This window comes from Hippocampus zosterae, chromosome 10 (genome assembly GCF_025434085.1).
Source record: "Hippocampus zosterae strain Florida chromosome 10, ASM2543408v3, whole genome shotgun sequence".
NCBI lineage: Eukaryota > Metazoa > Chordata > Actinopteri > Syngnathiformes > Syngnathidae > Hippocampus > Hippocampus zosterae.
The window spans coordinates 11,715,472-11,738,218 of NC_067460.1; the positions used below are offsets into that span (position 1 = coordinate 11,715,472).

General features: G+C 40.8%; 1 protein-coding gene across 3 annotated transcripts in view; it reads left to right on the forward strand.

The window, feature by feature from the left end:
- Window positions 1-302: 302 nt before the first annotated feature.
- The window catches only part of cadm1b (cell adhesion molecule 1b), a 157,795-nt gene continuing 135,350 nt past the window's right edge, over window positions 303-22,747 (forward strand). For all 3 annotated transcript variants that reach the window (XM_052077527.1, XM_052077529.1, XM_052077528.1), the window contains exon 1: window positions 303-449. In XM_052077527.1, coding sequence (XP_051933487.1) covers window positions 374-449 — 76 coding nt within the window. In that variant the 5' untranslated portion in view covers window positions 303-373. The remainder of the gene's footprint in view (window positions 450-22,747) is intronic.

Below are 22,747 nucleotides of genomic sequence, written 5' to 3' on the forward strand. Positions count from 1 at the left end.
CCAATTTGATCCCTCGGTCACACATGGATGCACAAGCCTTTACAAAATTAAAATAAATGTAAGAAGTATCAAATGTGAACTTTCTGGGATATTCCAATACTAACAAATAAACATTATGTAGTGGATCACATTGACCCAAGAAGAAAATTGCTTTTCATACAATATATAGTGTGTAAAAGTGAGCAATGCACGCACAGTCCTGCTTCCATTTGCAACATAATGCAGAATACTTGATAGCACACTCAACGTTTGATCCCTCCTCTGCCTGTCCCCTCCTCTCTCCCCTCCCTCTCTTCTCCTAGTGGGTGCACATTTCCATCCCATGGCCCTCTCTAGGTGATCCAACGCCGCCACTCTCCAGCAGGTGTCCAACATGGCGAGCACGGCAAGCGGATCTCTCGCTCTCTCCTTCTCCCTTGTCGTGATTTCAATGGCCTTCTTCCACAAAGGTAAGTCATAAAGCTTTTGTAATTGCGCGACACAGTCTCTTCAAAAACGGTGTTTGGGGGAGCTTTGGAAGAGCGCAAAGGGGGATGTTGGGAGAAGTTGTTCGCGCGCAGCGATGACGCACAAGAGCCCTCTGTCATTTTGGCGTCTTTCTTGTTTGCACCCTTCCACGCCGTGATTGGAGTCCACGACGGACTAATTGCGACTGTCACTATTCGTACTGTATCCCGGCCGTCAATTCAGCGTTGGTTTTATGTGTGCTGTCAGTCGTTTACGACTTGATGTTGTGTCACATAAATGTGGGGAAAGTAGCGCAAGATTGTCGGTGCAGCAAGAAAGTAGCGCAGTTTGAATCAAGTTGAACGTCCTGGAATATCCAGGAACACTACTGTCTTTAACTGTGCACGCAGGCGGGAAAACACGCATTGCAGCTGTGTTTCCACTCGCCGTGTCCTCCACAAATCGTGTGTTTAACGGACATGTCTGTGCACGAATGCATGAATCGCTGTGTGCACTTTGACTGGCTGCTTTGGTCGTTTCCCTGCAACAGAGTTGCATGCGTCTCAGTGTATCTGTGTGTGAGATATCCCTGCTGATACTGGTGCCGCATGTGTTGCGGGTAAAATGTCAGCGTGCTGCTGGGTTCGATCCGACACAGCGGTGTGTTTGGTGTTGTTGTTGTTGCTGCTGTTTTCACTTCCTTGCTGGTGCAAATGTGGCAAGCATGTACGTTTTTAAATGGAATGGTATGTGTGTATGTGTGTGTGTGTGTGGGGGGGGGGGGGGTCTGGGGGGCTTCTTTGGCTGGAAAAGGTGCGGTGAACGCATCAACAGGTTCGCACGGGCACGGGAAAACGTGTGCATGTGTGTTAAACGTGCACGCCATCAAACACATTCATACAGTGTGCTCTCTTTTTGCTGTTGTTGTTTTTTGTTAAAACGGCAATATCACGGCATCGCCTCAAAGCACTATCTATGACATCCCAATGCTTGCCCAAATGAAGCACAGGCGGTGTTTTTAGTAAGTCATCCCTAGTTCAGAAACTGTTATTGACACACATCAAGATGTAAAGGCTGAGCATATTTTGAACATGTTGCTCATCCAAACAGCAGCACCCAAACAAATAAACAGTCTCCGACAAATTCAAATTCATTCTGAGCTTATGTTCTGTCCCAACACGGTCTTTAACGTCATTGTTCTTTGATGCAATTGTTCACACACGGACATTCAAGAGTTCATTGCTGAGCCCATTTGAACTCATTTGCTTACCAAAACAGCATCACTGAAGCCCAAGCAATGTTGACTTTTGCGTGTAATTTTAAAAGTAGTGTAACCGTACATGGATCTTTGACCATTTCAGCGGAGTCTGAAACATGAGGCATCACCCAGAAGAATAAATGTCTCATTTTTCCTGTCAGGAAAAGAAATGTTCTTACCTGTCATTATCTCTTTTCATTAATGTCATTGTTCCTGTAATACTCTTTTGCTAACCAAAACAGGAATACCAAAACCAGTTTCTCGGGTGAATTATAGTGTGTTATATGCACAGTATTGAATATAATCTTAATTTATATGAGTGTGGCGTCTTTTGCGACTGTTTGTATAACTGAATACTCTGACATATAGTTATTCGCTAGTTAAGGTAAATGAACGCCTTCTCCAAATAGACACATAAAATGAAACTGCTAATAGAAATTATGTCTGATGCATTTTCGTCTGCGGTCATGTTTACGCACTGGTCCAGCCCTGCTCACTTCTTACTTAATTTCTCCACTGTCACTTGATGACATTGTTTGTCACTTGACGAATGGTTTGCGGTTTAGGTCTGCAGTTCTAGGTTAAAATCTCAGGTCCTCGCGTCACCTATTTGCAGTTGAGCACATTTTTGTTGTTTTGTTGTCATTGTTGTTGGACAAAGCACCGTTCCTTATGACATGTCCTGCAAGCATAGCCGTCGTCGCTGTTGTCTCACCGCAATTGTTTTTCTTCAGCTGGCTGCGTGTAAAGCTTGTATTTCACAGTTGTTGATTGTATTATGCATTGAATTGAGGTGGAACCATATTCAGCATTTTCTTACCCTCCGCTCCCCATCTTGGCGTTAATTTAATGAACCTCATATTGTCAAAGGGAATAATGTATTGTGTATGCATCGTGTCGCACAGTAGGTGGACTCATATTGCATTCAGCGCCAGCTGGATGCAGACGAAAAAAAACGACAACCTTCAAGCCAGAGGTGGCTAAAATGCTCACACGATGCACAGTATATACAGAAGTCGGTGCATACAGTCAACTCACTTTACAAGCAGCAGTTTGGCACATACTGTTGTCTACAATTTTTCTCAAAAACACCCTTCAGGCTGTTTATGGCCACTATTGGTTCAATTTCACACAGAAGAATTGCACGTGGAGTGTTTAAAACGACCACAACCTTTGCCTTAAGTCCATTTCGCTTAATGCTAACAAACAATGCAAAACATCATAGACATGCTAAGAAATATGAAAACACATGCCCTGGTGTTATAACATTCAAGCATTGCAAAGCATTCATTCATTCATTCATTCATCTTCCGAGCCGCTTGATTCTCACTAGGGTCGCGGGGGGTGCTGGGCGCAATTCAAGCAAAAGCCTTGACAGACAATATAAGTGAGCTTGTCTGATCTGAAATTCTTTTTGAAGCATTTGGCAGAGTAATATCCTATAACTGATTAATTATATAATTAATTTCAAACATATAATGAATAATCAAACTTTTTTTTGTCCCTTAACACTCCCATTAATTAATATATGAATTACAGGCAGAACATTTGAATACAGTATTTTGTCCTACAACATGGGTCACCAATGTGGTGTCAGGGTGCATCCATCACATTAGGCTGTAAGAACAACAAAAAAGCCATTTTGGCAGATTTTTTTAAAAGCTAAAATCGGCCAGTCAATTCATCAGTGGGGCCCTCCAAGCTAATAATTTTCCTGTATGTCTCCATCGGTATTATACTACCCCCAGGTGGTTACGGTGCACACATGAGAAGGAGCATCATAATGTCCATTGAATTGAAGTGAAACGAATGTAGCAAAAACTGTTCCAATCTTTACATTTTATTAATTGCCATCAATGTATTTTTTTCTACAAAGTACAATTTACTTGAATGTTTTTATTTTTTCTGGAAAAAAAATAACGTTTTAATTTTTCCTTTTTCCTCAAGGCACCATTGTAAGTCCAAAGAAAGGGGGGGGGGGGACGTCATGTTTTGTGTACATTTTGCACAAAAATTAACAGTGAAAAACTTCTGCCTGGAATATTCACAAAAAAAAAAGGTCAGGAATGAGTGTTTGACTTGATATTTTTAGATATTGTTTAGAGCTAACTATCTACTTTTGTGCTCAAAAATGTATGTGGAAAACAATCTACTTAATTACAGTCAATTATTTGTACCCTCATTCTTCCCACCAGTGCTTTAAACTGATGTTGTCACTGGATTATGGGCGACCCATACGGGCACAAGAGTGCTTAATACCAGATTACAATTGCTAATCATGGGCTCATCATGAGTCGACACGACACATCTTCCCCCCGGAAGGGTTTGTGGTGGTGGTGGGGGGGTCTTCGTATTCGATGGCTTTCCTGTGGGTAAAGGTAGTCCACTTATTGTCATTTTGTGGCCATTTGTCACGCCTGAGCAATGGCGAAATGGATCAATGTGGAGCTGTCACCAAACCAGCGAGTGCTGCTGAGAGAAATAAATCCTAATCGTAGAGAAATAAAAGGAAACATACAGTTGTTACGGATGGGGTGGGTGGTGGTTTGTGATTGTGGCGATGCAGTTAGTGCACTCCACCCCCCTGCCTGTCAGCCGCCCGCCGCCGCCTGACAGCCAACAGTTTGCCAGCGTGAGTGAGTGATCGGCCATGTCTGTCCCTCTATTCTGCTCCCTCCGTGATGATACAAGGGCTGAGATCACTCAGATTGACTTGTTAAGGTGCTGGTGGGGGCCCTTAGCTCGTATTAGAGCACACTGTGACTGGCGTTGTTGTCAAAGGGGCGCATGCGGAATGGGTCTTATCATTTACCTGTCATTTGACAAATATGTATATATACAGTATATATATAAATATGTACATAAAAGAACTGATTTTGCCTGAAGTGCAGAAATAGAAATGTGATTGTAATCTTTTTTTTTTTTGGACCTGTGATTGTATTTTCAGTAATTGCAAATCAACACATATTCTTCAGCCTGGTTTGAATACTTAAAAGATGGCTCCTACATGCAATCCTGTCATTTAAACAGCCATGAGAGATTTAGTTTTTAATCGCTTATGTATCTGAATAATTTGGAGTACTTGTCCACCCATCAAGTGTGCGATTCAGCAAACTTATTTTCAAATAAGCGCTTGTGAGCAAAATGTTGCTAGATTGCGACCTAATAGCCAATAACTTAAAAATGCTGATCCCAGAACTCGACGAAGACCTTAGGTGCCCTTTTCAAGCAATGAAATTCTTATTCAATTTGACTATTTCAAAAGTCAAAGATAAGCGGAGCTGCAATGTTCGAAACACAAATGAGTGAAAACATAATCCATGTTTTTATTGTCAGGTTTTTCAGAATCATTCAATTCATTTATTTATTTGGTGATTTATTTTAGTGGAGAGGCGGCCCGGTAGTCCAGTGGTGAGCACGTCGACTTTACAGTGCAGAGGTACCGGGTTCAATTCCAGCTGCGGCCTCCCTGTGTGGAGTTTGCATGTTCTCCCCGGGCCTGCGTGTGTTTTCTCCGGGTGCTCCGGTTTCCTCCCACGTTTCAAAAACATGCATGGCAGGCTGATTGAACACGCTAAATTGTCCCTAAATTGTGAGCGCGCATGGTTGTTCGTCTCTGTGCGCCCTGCGATTGGCTGGCAACCGGTTCAGAGTGTCCCTCGCCTACTGCCCGTAGACTGCTGGGATAGGCTTCAGCACCCCCCGCGACCCTAGTGAGGATTAAGCGGTTCGGAAAAATGGATGGATTTTAGCGGAGGTGTGGTGAGCACTGGTTCATTTGCATGAGACACACCCACCTCCTCAAACCAGGCTGATTTCCCTGACGCGAGAGAAAGACGGCAGTAAGGGGGAAACAAGACATGTTTGCAGACACGTCAGTCATGAAAAATAATCTCCTTTAATTGAAGATATAAGATAAAGCAAGTGTTTTGTCAAGCCGTAGACAAAGCCACACAGAACCAGAGCAACCATGTACGCTACTTAAAAAAAAATACACATTTTATTTTGGACGTCACATGGCTAATTCACACACTTGACTTCATAAAAAGACTTATTCCAGCAGCGTGCGCGAGGACGATAATAATCATGAATTTAATGGGCCGTTGATGGTGCCCGCGTGTGAGGCCCTGTGCATTAGATCACCCCAGTACATCATTTATAACAATACTCCGCTCTTCTATTTAAAGAAATTGAATATATTGCTCATTAAATTTACATTAAACGGCTTAATAAGCCCCCTCCCCACTAATTGCGAGATAATACATGGCTCAACTTAATGTGCTGCTAACTAATCTTATTATTGGAAGGGAGCGTCACATAGAAAAGTATCTGGATATTAGGTCAGGAGTCATTGGGCCACTTCCCTGTGCTCCTCACACTTTACGTGGCTGTGATCCTTTCCTTCTTTCAGCTCTCCTTCTGTTAACACTGGGTGTTTCCCATTTTTTCTTAAGCCAAGTAGGTCTCAATGATTTTGAAAAAGAACATGTCAAACGATTGTTGAGATTTTTCAATCAGAGATGTAAGTAAACTTCTAGAATTTTTTTTGGGAGTGCTTATTTTGAATCTGCCGTCATTTTTGTCTCTAGCGCAACAGGACGTAACATCAAGAAATGACAACAACAATAATAATATTTATAATGATACGAAATAAATAATATAAAGTATGTTATAGACTAATATCAGGTGTAGTTTCTGAAGAAATGGCATAGCTATAAATTACAACATATGTTAAAGTCTGGATTGTGCAAGCTTTTATAGGTCTTACTGAAAACCAAAAAATGAGAACATCTTTAAAAAACAAAAAAACAACAACAACTAACGGGCTCAAAAAATGGACCGGGAAGTAGATTTTTTAAATCAGGTTCAAAAATACATTTGGGGATGCATCAAGCCGTCTCTGATTATAATTAGCTGTTGAACAATGTCATTTGTGATTCAAGTATTTTTTTGCTTCCTTCAAAATAGCAATTGAGATTTTTGAGACTGATTGTGTTTTTTTTCAAGGCTCTCTCTATTTGTATTTTTTTGTGTACTAAGCATGAACATTAAATTAATCTGCAGTACAATAAACAGATTTATTATACATAAATGTGGTTTTATTGGTCAGGCTTGGTTAGAGTAAAAGCAAACAAACCATGAATTTATACGGAAGACAGTTTATCGACTTGGGTTATAATAATAATAATGTTCATTTGTTAACACGTTGACTTTGTCTTTTCACTCTGACAATTTGAACAACAACAAAAAAAGCATTTATTTGTTCTGCCTGTCACAATACGTTTCTGGCATAGGTAGTATAATAAACAATTTTTGCACCTATTAAGTAAAAAAAAAAAATTCCCCACAGAACACCAGAAGACCGCCCACTGGTTTAGAATCACTGATTTACACCACAAGTGTGCCCGTACTCGCGTGGAGAAATTCAATAGAATTGATCAGGGCTGCAAAGGTCTCCCACCATTCAAAGCAAATACAAAGTTTTCAGGTTGGCGAGTTTGACAGCTTGTTAAAAAAAAAGAGTTCCATGGACATGTGCGGCGCAAGGAAAAGAAATCCTTGACTGTAAAACCACTTTTACTTCCTGCAACGTCCGACAAGTGCCGCAGTCAACTCTGAATCATGCCATACACAAATGAAATGGAACGGGGGAAAGTTAAAACCTTGGGAAATTTCTTTCCAACATGCTACGTTTGGAATGTTGAAAGCAGTCAATTAGCACAAACAGAGAAGGTGACAGGGCCACCGAACAGCGGTGGAGACACAAGACTCCATTCATCGCTACGCCGTGTTAATGAGGAGGACGGGCATCAATACCGCATTGTTTTCACTCTTGCTCTCACCCGATTGGCTGCGCTCGCTACAACGCTAACAATCGAGAGGGAAAACTGGAAATGCCGCCGTCGGATTTGGAATGGGACATACAGGTCACATTAGTATGGCTGATGGAGCAATCACAAGCCGCCATTAAAGGCGGCCCACACTACTATTTTCTCTTTGTTGTGACACCAAGCTCATCTTGGCCTTTTACTATTTTCAACACGAGATTGGATTGCGGTTCGCGGCTCGCGCGGTTATTTTAAAGAATGATTTCTGCGCTCGCCGGATGGACGCATTTCAGTCTGCGGCGCTGCGGTCTAGGCTGCAATCACACTCGCTCTGGTTGCGCGAATGGGCGGTTCACGTGGAACATTCGCCGCGTCTCAATCTCGGGCTGCCACTTGTGTCACACCGAAGTTGCTGCTTCGTCTAGACGACGGGTTGTCAGCGCTCGGGCGTAATTCGAAAGTGATGCAATTTTGGGGCTTTTGTAGGACTATGACTTAAACGGTGGAGGAGGTGACAAGACCACACACTTCTTAACCAAGTGTAACACGAAAAGGCCATTTTAGATCAAAACAAAATATGGGCATATATATTTTGTTTCTTGAACCAGTGGACAAAACAATATCTTCATATATTTTAATGCTCAAAAGGTTAACTGTTGAACAAGGTCATTCCAAAATGGGCAGGTGCCCCCAAGGCTGCCAATTGCCCTTCCTTTTTGTCAAAGGTCAGATCAGGTCAGATTTACCTTTTGGCATTTTCAGTAGAGCTTATCCTCATCTATTCACTGGAAAAACTCACATATTCTCAGTTGTCTGCATATTTTTGTGCTTTTTCTGTCACACACTTAAGATACAGCCAAAGCCCTGGCTAAAACAGGAAAGTCGTCATTATTGTCAGACTTAAGAGTTTCGCCGATTTCTTTTTTTTTTTGTTTTTTGTTTTGGTTTCTTTGACTGCGAGCATAATTTGATCTCTGTATCATTTCACAACGAGCAGCAGTAAGGCAGATAATGAACGGTTCTTCAAAACAGAGGCTTCAATTTGTGTATAGTCACCCCCAGTTAAGGTTTACTGTCAGAATAAATTTAACAATGAGTATCATACGTTGTGTATTTAAAATAACCCCATAGCTTCTCTTGAACAGAGCTAACAAACAATGCAAAACACCATTGACATGCTACTGGTTAGTATCGACACATGTAGACAGATAATACAACAATTGTCCAACGCATATATTCTTTATCCTCGACAAAGACATCAATATCGCAGGCTCTTCCCGAGTCACTTGGGCTCGTAGTAGAAAAAGAGAACTACTGTACTGCATGTCTGTTTTAAACTGCAATTATTTTGGGTGGTGGTGGTGGTGGGGGGGGGGGGGCTGGAACAGATTAATTGCATTTCCATTTAATTCAATGGGCAAAGATGTTTGACCCAAATCTCAAGGGGCACCAATGTACTGTATATCTACAGTATGTTGGAAAACCATACCCAACAATTCCAGGTAGGTTTATTTTGCTGGATATGAAACATTATTTAAATCATGACAAATTTTCACGATTGATTTGATTTTTAACCAATGTCTAGGACTATTGAAAATTATCGTTCATTGCGTTTTGTATTCCGCTTATATTGACCCTTTATTGCTTCTTATATGCATTATACGCTTTGCTTACTCTCTTATACACTTACTCACTTTATTTTATACCCAACTAAAACCAATACGCATCATCGCTTCTGTCCAAATGAATGTTCGAGTCACTCTGACCTTGCTCTCTCTCACTCTTTTTCTTTTTTTTTCCCCCACCCACAGTCGTAAATGTTTCTGGCACAGGCTATCACTTAATTCCTCGGAACCTTTGCGTTCCAGTCACTTGGCATGAATTAAAATGATGACTTTCGAGCCGGGCTGAACACTAAATCAAATTCAAATCGACATGGCAATGTAGAGGAATACCTATACAGTATTGTATATAGTTTCATTAAATTCAGTGCTTAAGAAGTGTAGACCACATATTAACACATTATTTCATGAAACATGAAAATTTCAAGTGATAAAACCAAATATATGTATTTTGCATTGTTCTTGTCATCTTATCGAGCTTTTGACTTTCTGACGTACAGTATGCTTATGCCAGACTTGTTTCGTCGGATTTTGTGAAGTTGTAGTGAACGCTTAAAAAAAAAGTCACATTTTCTTGTAAATTTACAACTCTAATACAACTAGATTAACTGTCTTTCAATATTAATAATGGTTCATCTGCTTTTATTTTAACCTAAGCCTAACCTATAACACCAGAACATATATGTATACCGAGAATCTGTTTATTGTAATTCTGAATCTGATTAGTTTATTAATTGTGTTTGTTAAAAAAATATATGGGAAGAGGACCTTGAATAAGAATCACATATTAAATCACAATTGAAATATTGAGTATAAAAACACTAAACAACCCCCAACAACAACGTTGTAAGCATGACTCTAGCAAGGAGCCATTTTGGGGTTGACATATTACCGTAATGACCACACACAAGGCGCATCGGCTTTTAAGGCGTGCTTGTGAGATTTTAAGAAAATGGAAGTCTTTTGGGTGTGCCTTTTAGTGCAAAATATGGTATACTTGCGATATATCATTGACCTTTTCATGTTTCGAGACTAATTCTGTAGAGTCGTTGGAGTAACTTCTCACCTCATTAAGTTTGACATTGATTACTCAAGTACATCTTTTGTCAACTGCCTTTGATTTATAAATGCCCCAAATTAATTTTTTTTTGGGGGGGGGGGTTACAAACTGAGGGTTTTCTTGAAGCTGTAGTTTTGTTGATTCGAAATGTTATTTTATTTATTTATTTATTTATTTTTGCACAGTCCAAAACAAAGATAATGTGTCTGTGTGTGTGTGTGTGTGTGTGTGTGTGTGTGTGTACTATACTGCCTTCTAGTGACAGAGGCTCACACACACATAAAGGAGCGCCACAAAGTGCAATGAATTCAAGCAGTAAATGTGGCAAAAATCAAGGTAACAGACTTTAGGGTGAGGTTTGGTTGTTTTAAATACCCGATGCATATTGTAATTTCAAAAAAAAAGTTTTCTGTGTTTACTTGACAATAATCTTTTAAGTGAGAGGGGCATTAAACTCTCTTATTTGAAGAATGATTCACTATTTGTTAAACTGCTATTTTAAGACCAATTTGCTGAGCCATTATGTTATTGTTAGCTGTTTTATGTTCACTGTTAATAGTATGTCTCCTTAAAAAAAGTTAGCTGTCACAGATAAACCTTTACATCTCCCATTAAGTGCCGAAACTGTCACTCTACTATAAGAATAAAAATGGTAATCACTTTGTGGCCCTGATTTATATCTTGGCTGAACGTCAAGGGACAGGTATTGTTTTTTTTCCCCTTAACATCTCTCCAGCTGGAGTACTGTTTGCCGATGCATGTATGCGCACGGAAAGAAACGTCATTCCCTTACGCTGCGGGACGTGGCAAAATACAGCAAAGACATTAGAATAGCCGCGTCCATGCGCATGACTATTCCTTTCTCCTCCTTCTCCCTGCACTCTGTTTCTCAAATCTTATCTGAACAGTCTACTCAGAAATGGAACAAGGGTTGAAAAAAGTCCAGCAATGATTCCGGTTAGAAAATTCCAAATGCAATAATGTAAAAGCAATATTGCGGCTATAATCTTTTGTTTGTGTGTTGTTAGCGGACCAACTGCTACATGAGGCGCTGACTGGAAAGACATTTCATTACTGATCATGCGACACAATGTTAGAAAATGCTGATAACACCTGAGCCAAAAATGATGTTCTCACATTGAAAAGTCAAAGTGCATCAGCTGGGATTAGAAAACAGCTTTGAAATGCATCGACTTATTTGAATTGAAGGTATTGTTGGTTTTGGTTGGTTTATCTGTTTTGTAAAGCGCTTTGTTACAGCTGCCGCTGTTGTGAAAGCGCTATATAAATCAGCATGTGTGTGTGTGTGTGTGTATTATTGGTTGTTATTATCTTTAGTGTACAACTCTCAACCATCTTTGTGTAGACTTGTTTAAACTTTGCTGGTGGCTTGTTGCTTTAAATATTTCTGCCCTAAATTATAATGTGTAACATAATTACCTTTCCTGAAGCAAAGTTTGCTCAGGAGTTGGGTCCGAACAAATATTTTCTCTGCTTTCTGAGGGTAATGTCAATTACTGGTGTTTTGTTGGGGTCCTACTTTGCCTCTTTTTCTTGCTCTACCATTACATTGTGCAATGCTGCTTGCCATGTTGCAGCCCAGTATGGTAAGACGCTAAAGGTACATCTCTAAATTTGGACTTGCCAGTTCTGTATACTGTAAAACAGCTGCAATACAACCTGCAAAAAAGTAGGATTTAGAGAGGGTAATATGTAAAAGTTTCCGTGACATCACATTCAATGAAAATTGGCATTCATGTCTGAATCCATTTAAAAAGTTCTGAACTGCTGTTTCTATGGCAGTGTCAAATTTAGTGGAGCAGTTGTGCTGTTGCGTTGCTCGAGCTCAACTTGACACCGTGTTGTGTCCCTTTCTTGTTGAGACTGACTCAACAGCGCCTCTCCTGGTAACACCAAAGTACTGCACTCATTGGACTCCATTGCTCCGAGACACGATTAATGGCAAGTGCAACTTATCTTACTTGCGCAGATAAACAAGATGCGAGGCCAGCTGTCTCCCGTGCAGTCACATGACCTTTAATCTTTATCTTAACAAGATTAAGTGACCAAAAAGAGCAATTGCAAGACCTTTGGCTGCCTCTCAATGTGCGTCGTCAGAATATTTTGTCCTTGATTATATCTAATGGTTTCTTTATGTTTCCCGTATGTCAATATACATTAATGATGGGTATTTTATCCTCCATAGGACATTGTGCTAGTGTTTAGCAAATCTGCATCACAGTTATGAGGTTCTGGGTTTGAATCTTGACTCTGGCCTTTACGTGTGGAGTTTGCAAATTCTCCCCATGCTTCTTCAAGAGTCTCAATACGTGTCCAATGCTCTGCTCACCCTCTACTGCGATTTGTGAAAATGCGAGGGTGTATGTTGCCATGATGATGTGGAACATTTTTTTTTCTCAGGCCTTGTGGAAACCAGACAGTATTAGAGGTCAGTGCTCTCATAATATACTGAGCCAATGCTTGCCCTCTACTTAAAGATGTGCTTTTCAATCATTGATGCAGCACTTCATCACGTCACTGAAATGTCAGAATTCAACCACAATCTCCAAGACTGAACTACAGTGATGCGTTGAAATACCACTGGCCCGACTAAAAAGCTTTTCAAGATATGAGTTGTCGTTCAGATTATTCTTCTGATATATTTTTTGGGGACATCCGAGCCCTCTTTAAAACGACCACATGGCTTTGACATGGTCAAGTCCATTTAGCTTAATGCTAACTAACAGTGCAAAACACCATGGATGGGACAACAGGATAATTGAATACAAACAATGGAGCAAAACATGTAAACACATCATATAACACTCACTGGCATATATTCTACATTCTGTGTGGCCGAACAAACAGTATTTGTACTGGTGTTCACTGAGAAGCTGTGACCGTCTCCAGGGATCTGTATATTTTTATTTCTGGGGGGTGGGGGGAGTGGGGACATGATACTGCACAGCAGGGGTGTCCAAACTTTTTGCCAAGTGGGCCAGATTTTATGTGGTAAAATGTCGAGGGGCCGACCTTGGCTGACATTCTTTACATTGAACAACAATATTGTTCAACAAATTTTAGTAAGCCAGTCTGTTTCACATTTCCATTTTTATTTTTATTTCAACAATCTTAAGAATTTCTTTTGGTTCATTTGAAACAGGTATATCACATGCAACTGCTTCACTTGACTTTTTCTTAAACAGAAGTCTCCTGAGTGCAAATTGATTGATTTGAAACATAAAATGTATCACCATGACTTTTCAATAGTCACAGAACCTTTGACTCGAACAACAGGGAAATGAACAAGCAATACACATATCCACAACTGCAAGGATCATTTGAAATATGACATATCAGTCAATATAAGCACGGAGTGATGTGCCTTGTTAACTCGTGAGTGATGCCCTCTAGTGTCTAAATGCTATTACTCATTTAGTGAATGCTATTACTCATTTAGCCACTAGAGGGAAGCAGTACTCTATGAAACATCACTCACCGGTCTACGAGACCTCAGTCAATGCAACACGTGTTCCATTGCGTCCAACCTGCGGGCCAGACGGCACTGATTTTATGACAGGGGCCGAGGGCCGGATGAAATTCGACCGCGGGCCGGATTTGGCCCCCGGGCCGGACTTTGGACATCCTGCTGCACAGGGTTTCAAAGGGGTGGAAAGTTTACAATACAATACATGCTGATTTATATAGCGCTTTCACAACAGCGGCAGCTGTAACAAATCGCTTAACAAAACAGTTAACATAAAAAAATAAAATAAACACAAGTTCTTTTACATTTGTTTGTTTTAGTCAGAATTATGCTAAAATCAATGTCCATTAAGTATATTTAAGCTTCCTACTAAAGCAACAACCTTCAGTTTTGTGGATTCAAGGTTTATTCCCGTTTCCCATGGAAAAAAAGTCAACTTCCAAAATTCCCAGAATTCACTGGCGTGCTAGACTTGGATAAAAAAGCACCCCCCCAAAAAACCCGGTTATGACACCGCTGTAGGTAACACAACCCCAATCAGAAACGAAGCCACCCCCCGTTACAAACCATTAAAAAGTGACTTTCCCATAATATCCCCCCTGAAACAGGTTTTGTGCTGCCTGGCTCGGGGACGTCATGCTCCTGATTTCATCCGCATGACGACAGACCATCTTAATTACTTTTGTACGTGGCGCTCCAATCCATCTTTGTCAGCCTGATCGGGAGTGTGCAGACCAAGCACAACGGGGCCGACCGGGAGCCTATTGATTATTTCTCATACTTGAGTCATTGCGTGTGTGCGTGCGCACACGCACGCGCACGATCACACACACACGCACGAGAGGCAATAGAGCTAATGGAAGGGGGAAATTCAAAGTCACATTGTTTACATCGCAGATGACAGCTAAATGTATTTGGGAGGAAACATGATGTGCTGACTCTCAAATGGCCCTGTGTTTTGAATCTAACAAGACGCTCCTGAACCATCAACCAGTGAACTCAAAACATGTCATGTTTCATCCATAAGGGGAATATTATGGATCAGTTCATTGTCCGTCCATGTCGAAAAATATATATATTTATATCGACGTATGTGTTTACAACATCAGGGAGTGAGACTCGGCAGATAGAGAGCACCGGTCTGTTGTAACCAGACATGAATCAATGCGGTACTATACGCTGTGGACTGTAAATACCATTCTGCCATTGCAACTTTATTCATACAGAACATTTCAGACGCAAGGTACGGCACATTACTGTCGTTACAAAAACAACATTTAAAGGCAACATTTTAAGGCAAAATTCAACATTTAAATGCAAATGTAAGACACAAAAAATGTAAGGCATTTGAAAGCAAAGTGGAGAAATGACAAGTCGTTAACTAAAAGAACACATTAATTCGAGGAATACTCTGAAAGACCCAAATTATAGCTATGTGGGAAAAAAAACTCGTTTTTAACCTGGATTTGAAAACTTGGGGCTCACTTAAGTTCTGTTGGCAGCGTATTCTCGTTGCATGCAGCATAACAGCTAAATGCTCTATCACCATGTTTGCTTTGATCCGTGGGCTCCACGAACTGGTCCTGGTCTTTGCAACGAACTCCCGCTAAACGTTCGGCAAGCCCTGCCGCGTTGCCCATCTTTAAAACTCGTCTTCAAACTTATTTTTATTCTTTGGCTTTTGACTCAGCATGAGGCTTGATTTGAGTTTGATTGTTTTGTGGTTTTTACTGTCGTCGTTATTAATTTAGCATTTTATCGTTTGTTGTTGTATTGACGTATTTTATTTCCATGTACAGCACTTTGTTTTCAGCCGTGGTTGCTATATAAATGCAGTTGAGTTGCGAGTTCAGAACAAATATATTATGCTTTGACTTAGAAGTTGAATTTGTTACGTGATTAAGGTTGCAACTAAATTTGGTCATACCAGTTGTCTAAGAATGTTACATGAAATTTACCTGAACTTCAGTTTAAAAAAAACAAACAAACATTCAAATACTGTATTGTAACCGGCTTCAGCTCTTCAACTCACCCAAACTGGATTAGGAAAACAACCCAGCATTGTTTAGTTTGTATGTAGTTTTGAATATATGAACACGAGTAGGAATAGTCAACAGCATGGCAAGTAGAAAAAAAATACAAATGTATGATGAAATTGTTGACATATGGCAACTACACATGAGTATAATAGTATATGCAGATGTGAATGAGCTCAATCTATTTTTAAATTTACACACACACACGTATACACACATCTCTCTCTCTCTCGCTCGCTCTCTAGTTATTATGCTTATTTTATTATGTTGTTTTTCGCGGTCTTTAAATGACATATTTTGAATCTTCATTCTGGGGGAAAAAAGGAGAGATGAAATAAGACTTGTCTTCTTTCCGCTCCATTTCATTCTCAACCGGAGAACCTTTGTATTCTTATTGTTGCTTTTTCCCCTTATTCCATATTAAAAGAATGAAATAAAGACTGACACTAAAAGGAAAAGTAAAAAAATACATATGCAGATGTGAATGATCTCAACGCTTTCCCACACCTAACCTGGTGTTGTTTCTGGTGTTTACACAACAGTTTGATTGTTCTCTTTGTAACGCGGCCTCCTTCTAAAATTAGACATAAGCCTCACAGTGGTTTGGCAAATAATGAGAGGCTAATACCATCCCCAAATCAGCGCAAGTTTTTGTTGCTTGTTCCTTTCTTTCCTCTCTCAGGGGGTGTTTTTGTTTTGGTCTTCCTTAATGAGCTCCGGTGCTTGATACCACAGTAAAATGTTTTCTTTTTTTGTTTCTTTTTGTGTTGTTTCTGGTCTGCAAGCGTGATGCACTTGTACAAGCAAATGTTAAACTGGATACAACGTGGGTACACTCTGAGGGTGACAGGTGATATACATTTGTCTAGTAAAGGTGGGAGGGTACAGCTAACTCACGGTACGACGTATCCCTTCTTTTGTTTTTTGTTTTTTTTTTTGGGGGGGGGGGCACATTTTGCTACGTCTTCGGTTGTCGAATAGGGCCCGACCAACCAGCCGGTGTATTTGAGACTCCTGACTAGGAACGGCTAATCGAAGTTGATTGTTAGCGCTCAAAATTTGTATTGTAATTAAAAAACGTCTGAAGATTTTAATCACCGCTTACAATTTTGTTTAAAAAAAAATCCTCGGTGAAACAATACATATGTACCCACGTAAAAATCTCTCACGTTTGGGCCCTACTTGTAGACGTGCACTGCATAACACTTACTGTGATGCCATTTGCAAAGCTCAGCGCTCTCAACTTTTCGAGTGCAGAAAAGGAACTTTGCTCGGCTGTCATGCTGTTTATCGAGCGTATGGATTTTTTCTTTGCGAGGCTCTATGCCGATGGTGGAAAAAAAAGAAAAAAAAAGAATCCATCTCTCTTGTGTAAGCTGCCAGTCCGTTCATTGTGAGAGCTCTGTGCTTCTGCCACTAGTGTGTGGTTAATCAAAGCCTGTTGTTTCTTTTCACAATCTTGTTCACCACCACTTTTATTCCTGGAATCGTATCCCCGAGACGATGCATTAGCCACCTCATGGGAGAAGTTGCTCTATCTGGCTGCACAGTCGCCCATACTCGGGGTTCAACGCTTGTTATTGATTGACAGAATAACACACTCCTTGACAATTTGGGTGATATTCTCATAAATCACACTATAATAAATAATTACAATGAAGAAGTCTTATTCACAATGAAAACTCTGAAATCTTCAAAAACTCGGCAGCAACAGTTTATGATATAGGAACACTTACAAGTCTGTAAACTAAATTCAACTCTTCTTTTTATACTAAAAATTACAATAACTTGACAAGTCTATGAAATTTGGTGAACCTTTTCGGCATTGAAATCTTTGAGTATTTAACATCCATCCATTTTCTCATTTGATTAACCTCACAAGGGTCGCTGGGGGTGCTGGAGCCTCTCCCAGCTGTCACCAATCAGTAGTCGGAGTACACCCTGAACTGGTTGCCAGCCAATCGCAGGGCACACAAACAAACAACCATCCGCACTCACAATCACACCTAGGGACAATTTAGAGCGTTCCATTATGCCGCCACGCACGTTTTTTAGAATGTGGAAGGAAACCAGAGGACCCGGAGAAAACCCACGCAGGCCTGGGGAGAACATGCAAACTCCACAGAGCTGGAATTGAACCCCAAACCTCTGCACTGTGAGGTTGACGAGCTAACCACTGGACCATCGGCCTGCCGAGTACTAAAATAAATCGGACTATTCAAGTTTAAAGATGTTTGTGAAAAAGATGAGTTCATCCACATTTTCTGCAGAAAGCACTGATCTTGTTTCAGTGACAATATCTCTCGAGCAGTGAAGAAACCCTGTTCACTGAATTACGCTGTTTAAATGCTATCGCAGCCTGTTTTTCTTCCTTGTCAATGAGACATTCACAGTCGAATGACATCGCTTTCGGTGCAAGTGACCTGTTCCCCAAAACAAAGCCAATCCCCTCGGCACACAACATTGGACTTTTCCATTCGCCTTTCGCCATCGGCAACCTTAACAGGAGAGCTTCGAGCGCTGGCTTGTTGTTTACATTTGCCATCATAATGCCATTTGCCCATGCTTTTATCATGGCTACTGCTGTACTGGTTCCTCTTCTGTGCCTGAGCATCCACTTCTAGCGCGAGACAGTCCTTGTGAAAACTCACTTACGAGCTTAATTTCCATGGTGTGTTTGCTCCCGCTAATAAATTTAATGAGAATGTGCTACGCAAGTGAACCAAACATGCTGTTCCAAAATATATTAATACACCTACTTATACAAAACACCCACAGCCCATGACTTGTTTTTTTTTATTTGTCCAATATGTATGTATGGATGAATATTCTGACCAGAGAGAGGCAGATGTGGCATGTACCACTCTCACTAAAATTCTAGTCATGGCTTCCGTTGCTACTGAAGGTCTAATCTCATTTGTAAGCGGCAGAGCTACAGGTGTGAGACCATTAGCTTGGAAAAGCGTGGTGAATGGTTTGTTTCAGGAGTCAGGAATCGGCACACTAAGAGACATGTATTTTTCAGTACCGAGGTGTGGATGCATTTTGTCTGTGTATTTGGTTTGAGCCACCTTAAAAACAAACTGAGGGGACAATAGCTCTAATTTTCCAATCTGACAGTGATTCCCAACCACTGTGCAGCTGCGTATTAGCGTGCGGGGAGAGATCATCAGGTGCGTCACGAGAAACAAGTCAATTTCATTCTAATGGTTCCAAAATTATTCACTGCAAATAGTCTCTTCTAATCTATCTGTGCCAGTGACATACGTAGAGTGGCAGTCAGAATAATGAAACGCTCTTCTACTAGATGAAATCCCGCACAGTAGAAATGAATCGTCACAGAATCTTTATTAACTGACCTTTCAGCATTCACATTTTGGCATTCATTCAACTGTCATGCACAGATTAAGGGCACCCCCACCCCCTCACCCCTGAGAATAAGCACTACACAAGCATTGTTTTTTGACTAGATAATTTGGGATGTCCGATTCACGGGTTTACAAGATAATTTGGTTTAGAAATGTGATTTTGAACATGTTGTTTTCTCATATGTAAATGAAATGCTAACGATTGCAAGGCATATTTTTCATTTTCCTAGGTGGATATTCCGCCATAGTTTCAGCAATTATCCTGAAGCCCAAGGTAACAGTTCAGCAGGGGCGATATGCTCACTAAGAGTGTGTGTGCCCACCAGTGCACGGCAATCGATTGACATTTCAGCTTTTCAAGTCTTTCTCATTGGTTGTTTTTCCTCGGGCACGGTAATTTCTTAAAAATATTTTTCGAGGTTTCCGCAGAAGATTTCATCTATATAGCCTACTACTGTTATAGTTATGGTTTTAACACATTTGTGGTTATTATTATTATTATTTTTTAATAAAATTCCCTCTTTAACCACAATGTCATGAAACTAAAATAAATCCACTTGCTACTTATTGCTGGAACAAACCTTTGTTTGACTCTTTCTGAATCATCTGTGACTTCCATTTCCTATTCTGTGGCACCACGCCAGGCGTGCTGGAGCCTATCCCAACCGTCTTAGGGCAGTAGGTGGGGGACACCCTAAACTGGTTGACAGCCAATCGCAGGGCACACAGAGGCAAACAACCACCCGCGCTCACACTCACGCCTAGGGACAATTTGGAGTGTTCAATCACCCTATCATGCATGTTTTCAGAATGTAGGAGGAAACTGCAGTACCCGGAGAAAACCCACGCAGGCCCGGCAAGAATATGTAAACCCCAAAACAGGAAGGCCAGAGCTGGAGCTGGAATTGATCCTGGTACCTCTGCTAACCACTGGACCGCCACCACATAATTACTCAGTATAAAATAATGTTTCAATTTAAGTGAGGGAATTACACATTTCTTGTTTGACTCAGGAAGACACACCAATTCTTAAAGACATCAATCCATCTAAACAAGCCTTATTAAAAAGAATAGCTTGTCCAGACCTCATAAAGCCGCGGCATATTGTTTTTGTGAGCAAGCTCGCAAATGGAGTTAATGCCTATGAGCCCGAAGATGGCATCCATCAATTCAGACATTTTATTGGAAATGGTGGATGGGCTGCTCGGGAGATGTAAATGGTTTTGTTAGCGGACGGCTATGCTTGGTCGGGCCTGGAGGTGCAGTGTGACAGAATGAATGGGTTTGACCTGGAGGATGCTGTATTGCTCTCTATCAAAATATCAGTCAACGTGTCACTCCGGATTCATGGGGAAGTTTCTCCATCGAGTTGAGGGTATCGGTGTCATTGTCCACAGTCCTGTGCACTGATATTCATTGTATATTTTATTTATTTATTTATTTCTTCTCAATTTTCCCAAGTGGTATCAATCTAACAAATCTGTCAGTCAGGTCCAGGGATAGATTCTGTCCGTGTCTTATTCGAGGACACAAGTATTGGCCTGTGTTGAATTAACTGCCCCCTCATAGATCTTTGTTTTTAGGATGTTCCACGGGTTCTCGATAGGGTTGAGGTCAGGGGATGGTGGTGGCCACGCCACAGGTGTTTACTCCATTTCTGTCTGTATGAAGTTTGAAGATGCAAGAATTGCTTCGCAGAACTGCTGTTTTGAGGTAGACTAATGTTCTAAGGGTTCTCAATAGGGTTGAGGTCATGGGATGATGATATTGGCTACACCATGATTTCTGCCTATGTTATTTAGGGATGAAATTATTGCCTCCAAGGCGGCCCGGTAGTCCAGTGGTTAGCACGTCGGCTTCACAGTGCAGAGGTACCGGGTTCGATTCCAGCTCCGGCCTCCCTGTGTGGAGTTTGCATGTTCTCCCCAGGCCTGCGTGGGTTTTCTCTGGGTGCTCCGGTTTCCTCCCACATTCCAAAAATATGCATCGCAGGCTGATTGAACACTCTAAATTGTCCCTGGGTGTGAGTGTGAGCGTGGATGGTTGTTCGTCTCTGTGTGCCCTGCGATTGGCTGGCAACCGATTCAATGTGTCCCCCGCCTACTGCCCTGGGATAGGCTCCAGCACCCCCCGCGACCCTAGTGAGGATCAAGCGGTTAGGGAGATGAATGAATGAATTATTGCCTCCCAAAATTTCTATTTAGAGGTTTGTTTGGTCATTCTGATTCAAATTTTGAGCATACTCCAAAGAATCTTAATATTGTTGGGGTCAGGGAATTCATGTGTTTTTTTTCTTTTCATGCTTTCCTTTTTTACCCACAGTTCACAGAGCATTTTTTTTTTTTTTGTAAAGTGGAATGGTGCGCAAGACGCATTTCCAGGTAATGGCCACTTAAAACCATTTCAAAAAATGTGGATTTAGTGAAAAGAAGTGGTTTAATAGTGTTTGGTCTACCATGGACATTTACAAGTTAAATATTTTCCGTTTTTTTTTGTTTTAAACGAATAATCAAGAGATCGAAATAACAAAATCCAGTCATATGCAAGATGTGCTGCAGCTCCGGTTTTGACCAGAACAAAGCGATGACAACATATTATGCCAGTCCCAAAGGCTTTCCACTGGCTCCTGGTCAGCTGTAAAATAAATTGAGTTTAAAATTATTTTTCTGGTTGAGAAATTGTTGTATGGTTTATTATTATTATTCAAAAAATACAAATGAAATCTAAACTAGGGCTGCACAATCTATCTAGAAAATATTGTCTTCATCATCTCAATAATGGCCAGTGCAGTATGCATATAGCAACCATATATGCATATATCTGACATTGACCAAGGAGGTGTTAACTTTAAATACACATTGCTATCCAACAGAAGGTACAGTATCTGGCATAACAACAAATAACTTAACAAATATTATAAGTTAAGACAATTAATTAGCAAAGAACACATTGAAACTGCTTATTTTATCGCGTTATTTCTCCCCCCCGCCCCCTTCATTAGATAATAAATATATTATTTCTTTAGGTACATGTTGACTCTCGCAATATCAATATCACATATCGGATGCTTTGTCAATATCGTATCAACCCCTGTGTTCAGCAGAATAGAGGCAACCGGTGAAGCCCAGAGTCAAAAGCAAACATGGTGAAGCAGCATTAAGCTGGTATGCTGCACGCAAATTAACTCTCATTTCGTGTGAAATGCACTCGATGAGCAAGACTGTTTTGCCTTGCCTTGCCTACTGATCCACATTAGGAATATTCAGGCCTTGTGCTTCTAAAAATGTGCGACACAAATTCTATTTGTCACATTCATCAAAACATTCTCGTAACGTTGGAGATGATTGTTTCTCACCGGGAGGGCGCAAATCGTTCTTTTATTCTCCAATCACGTTCCCTGCCAGTTTAACTTCCCCTTCAGAATGACGTGACATTGAATTACGAATGACAGCAAATGTAAAAGTTTTTAACAAGGTGTGACAGCAATCCGAATCCTCCCAATTAACATCATAATCCATTCTGATTCAGTGCCAGGGGAAAGTGGGCGAAATCCCTTTGCGGGCGTGACGCGAAGATGCTCCGACTCTTGCTACGGCTCTTGTTCCGCTGTATTTGCATGCAGCTGTGTATCATTTTGACAT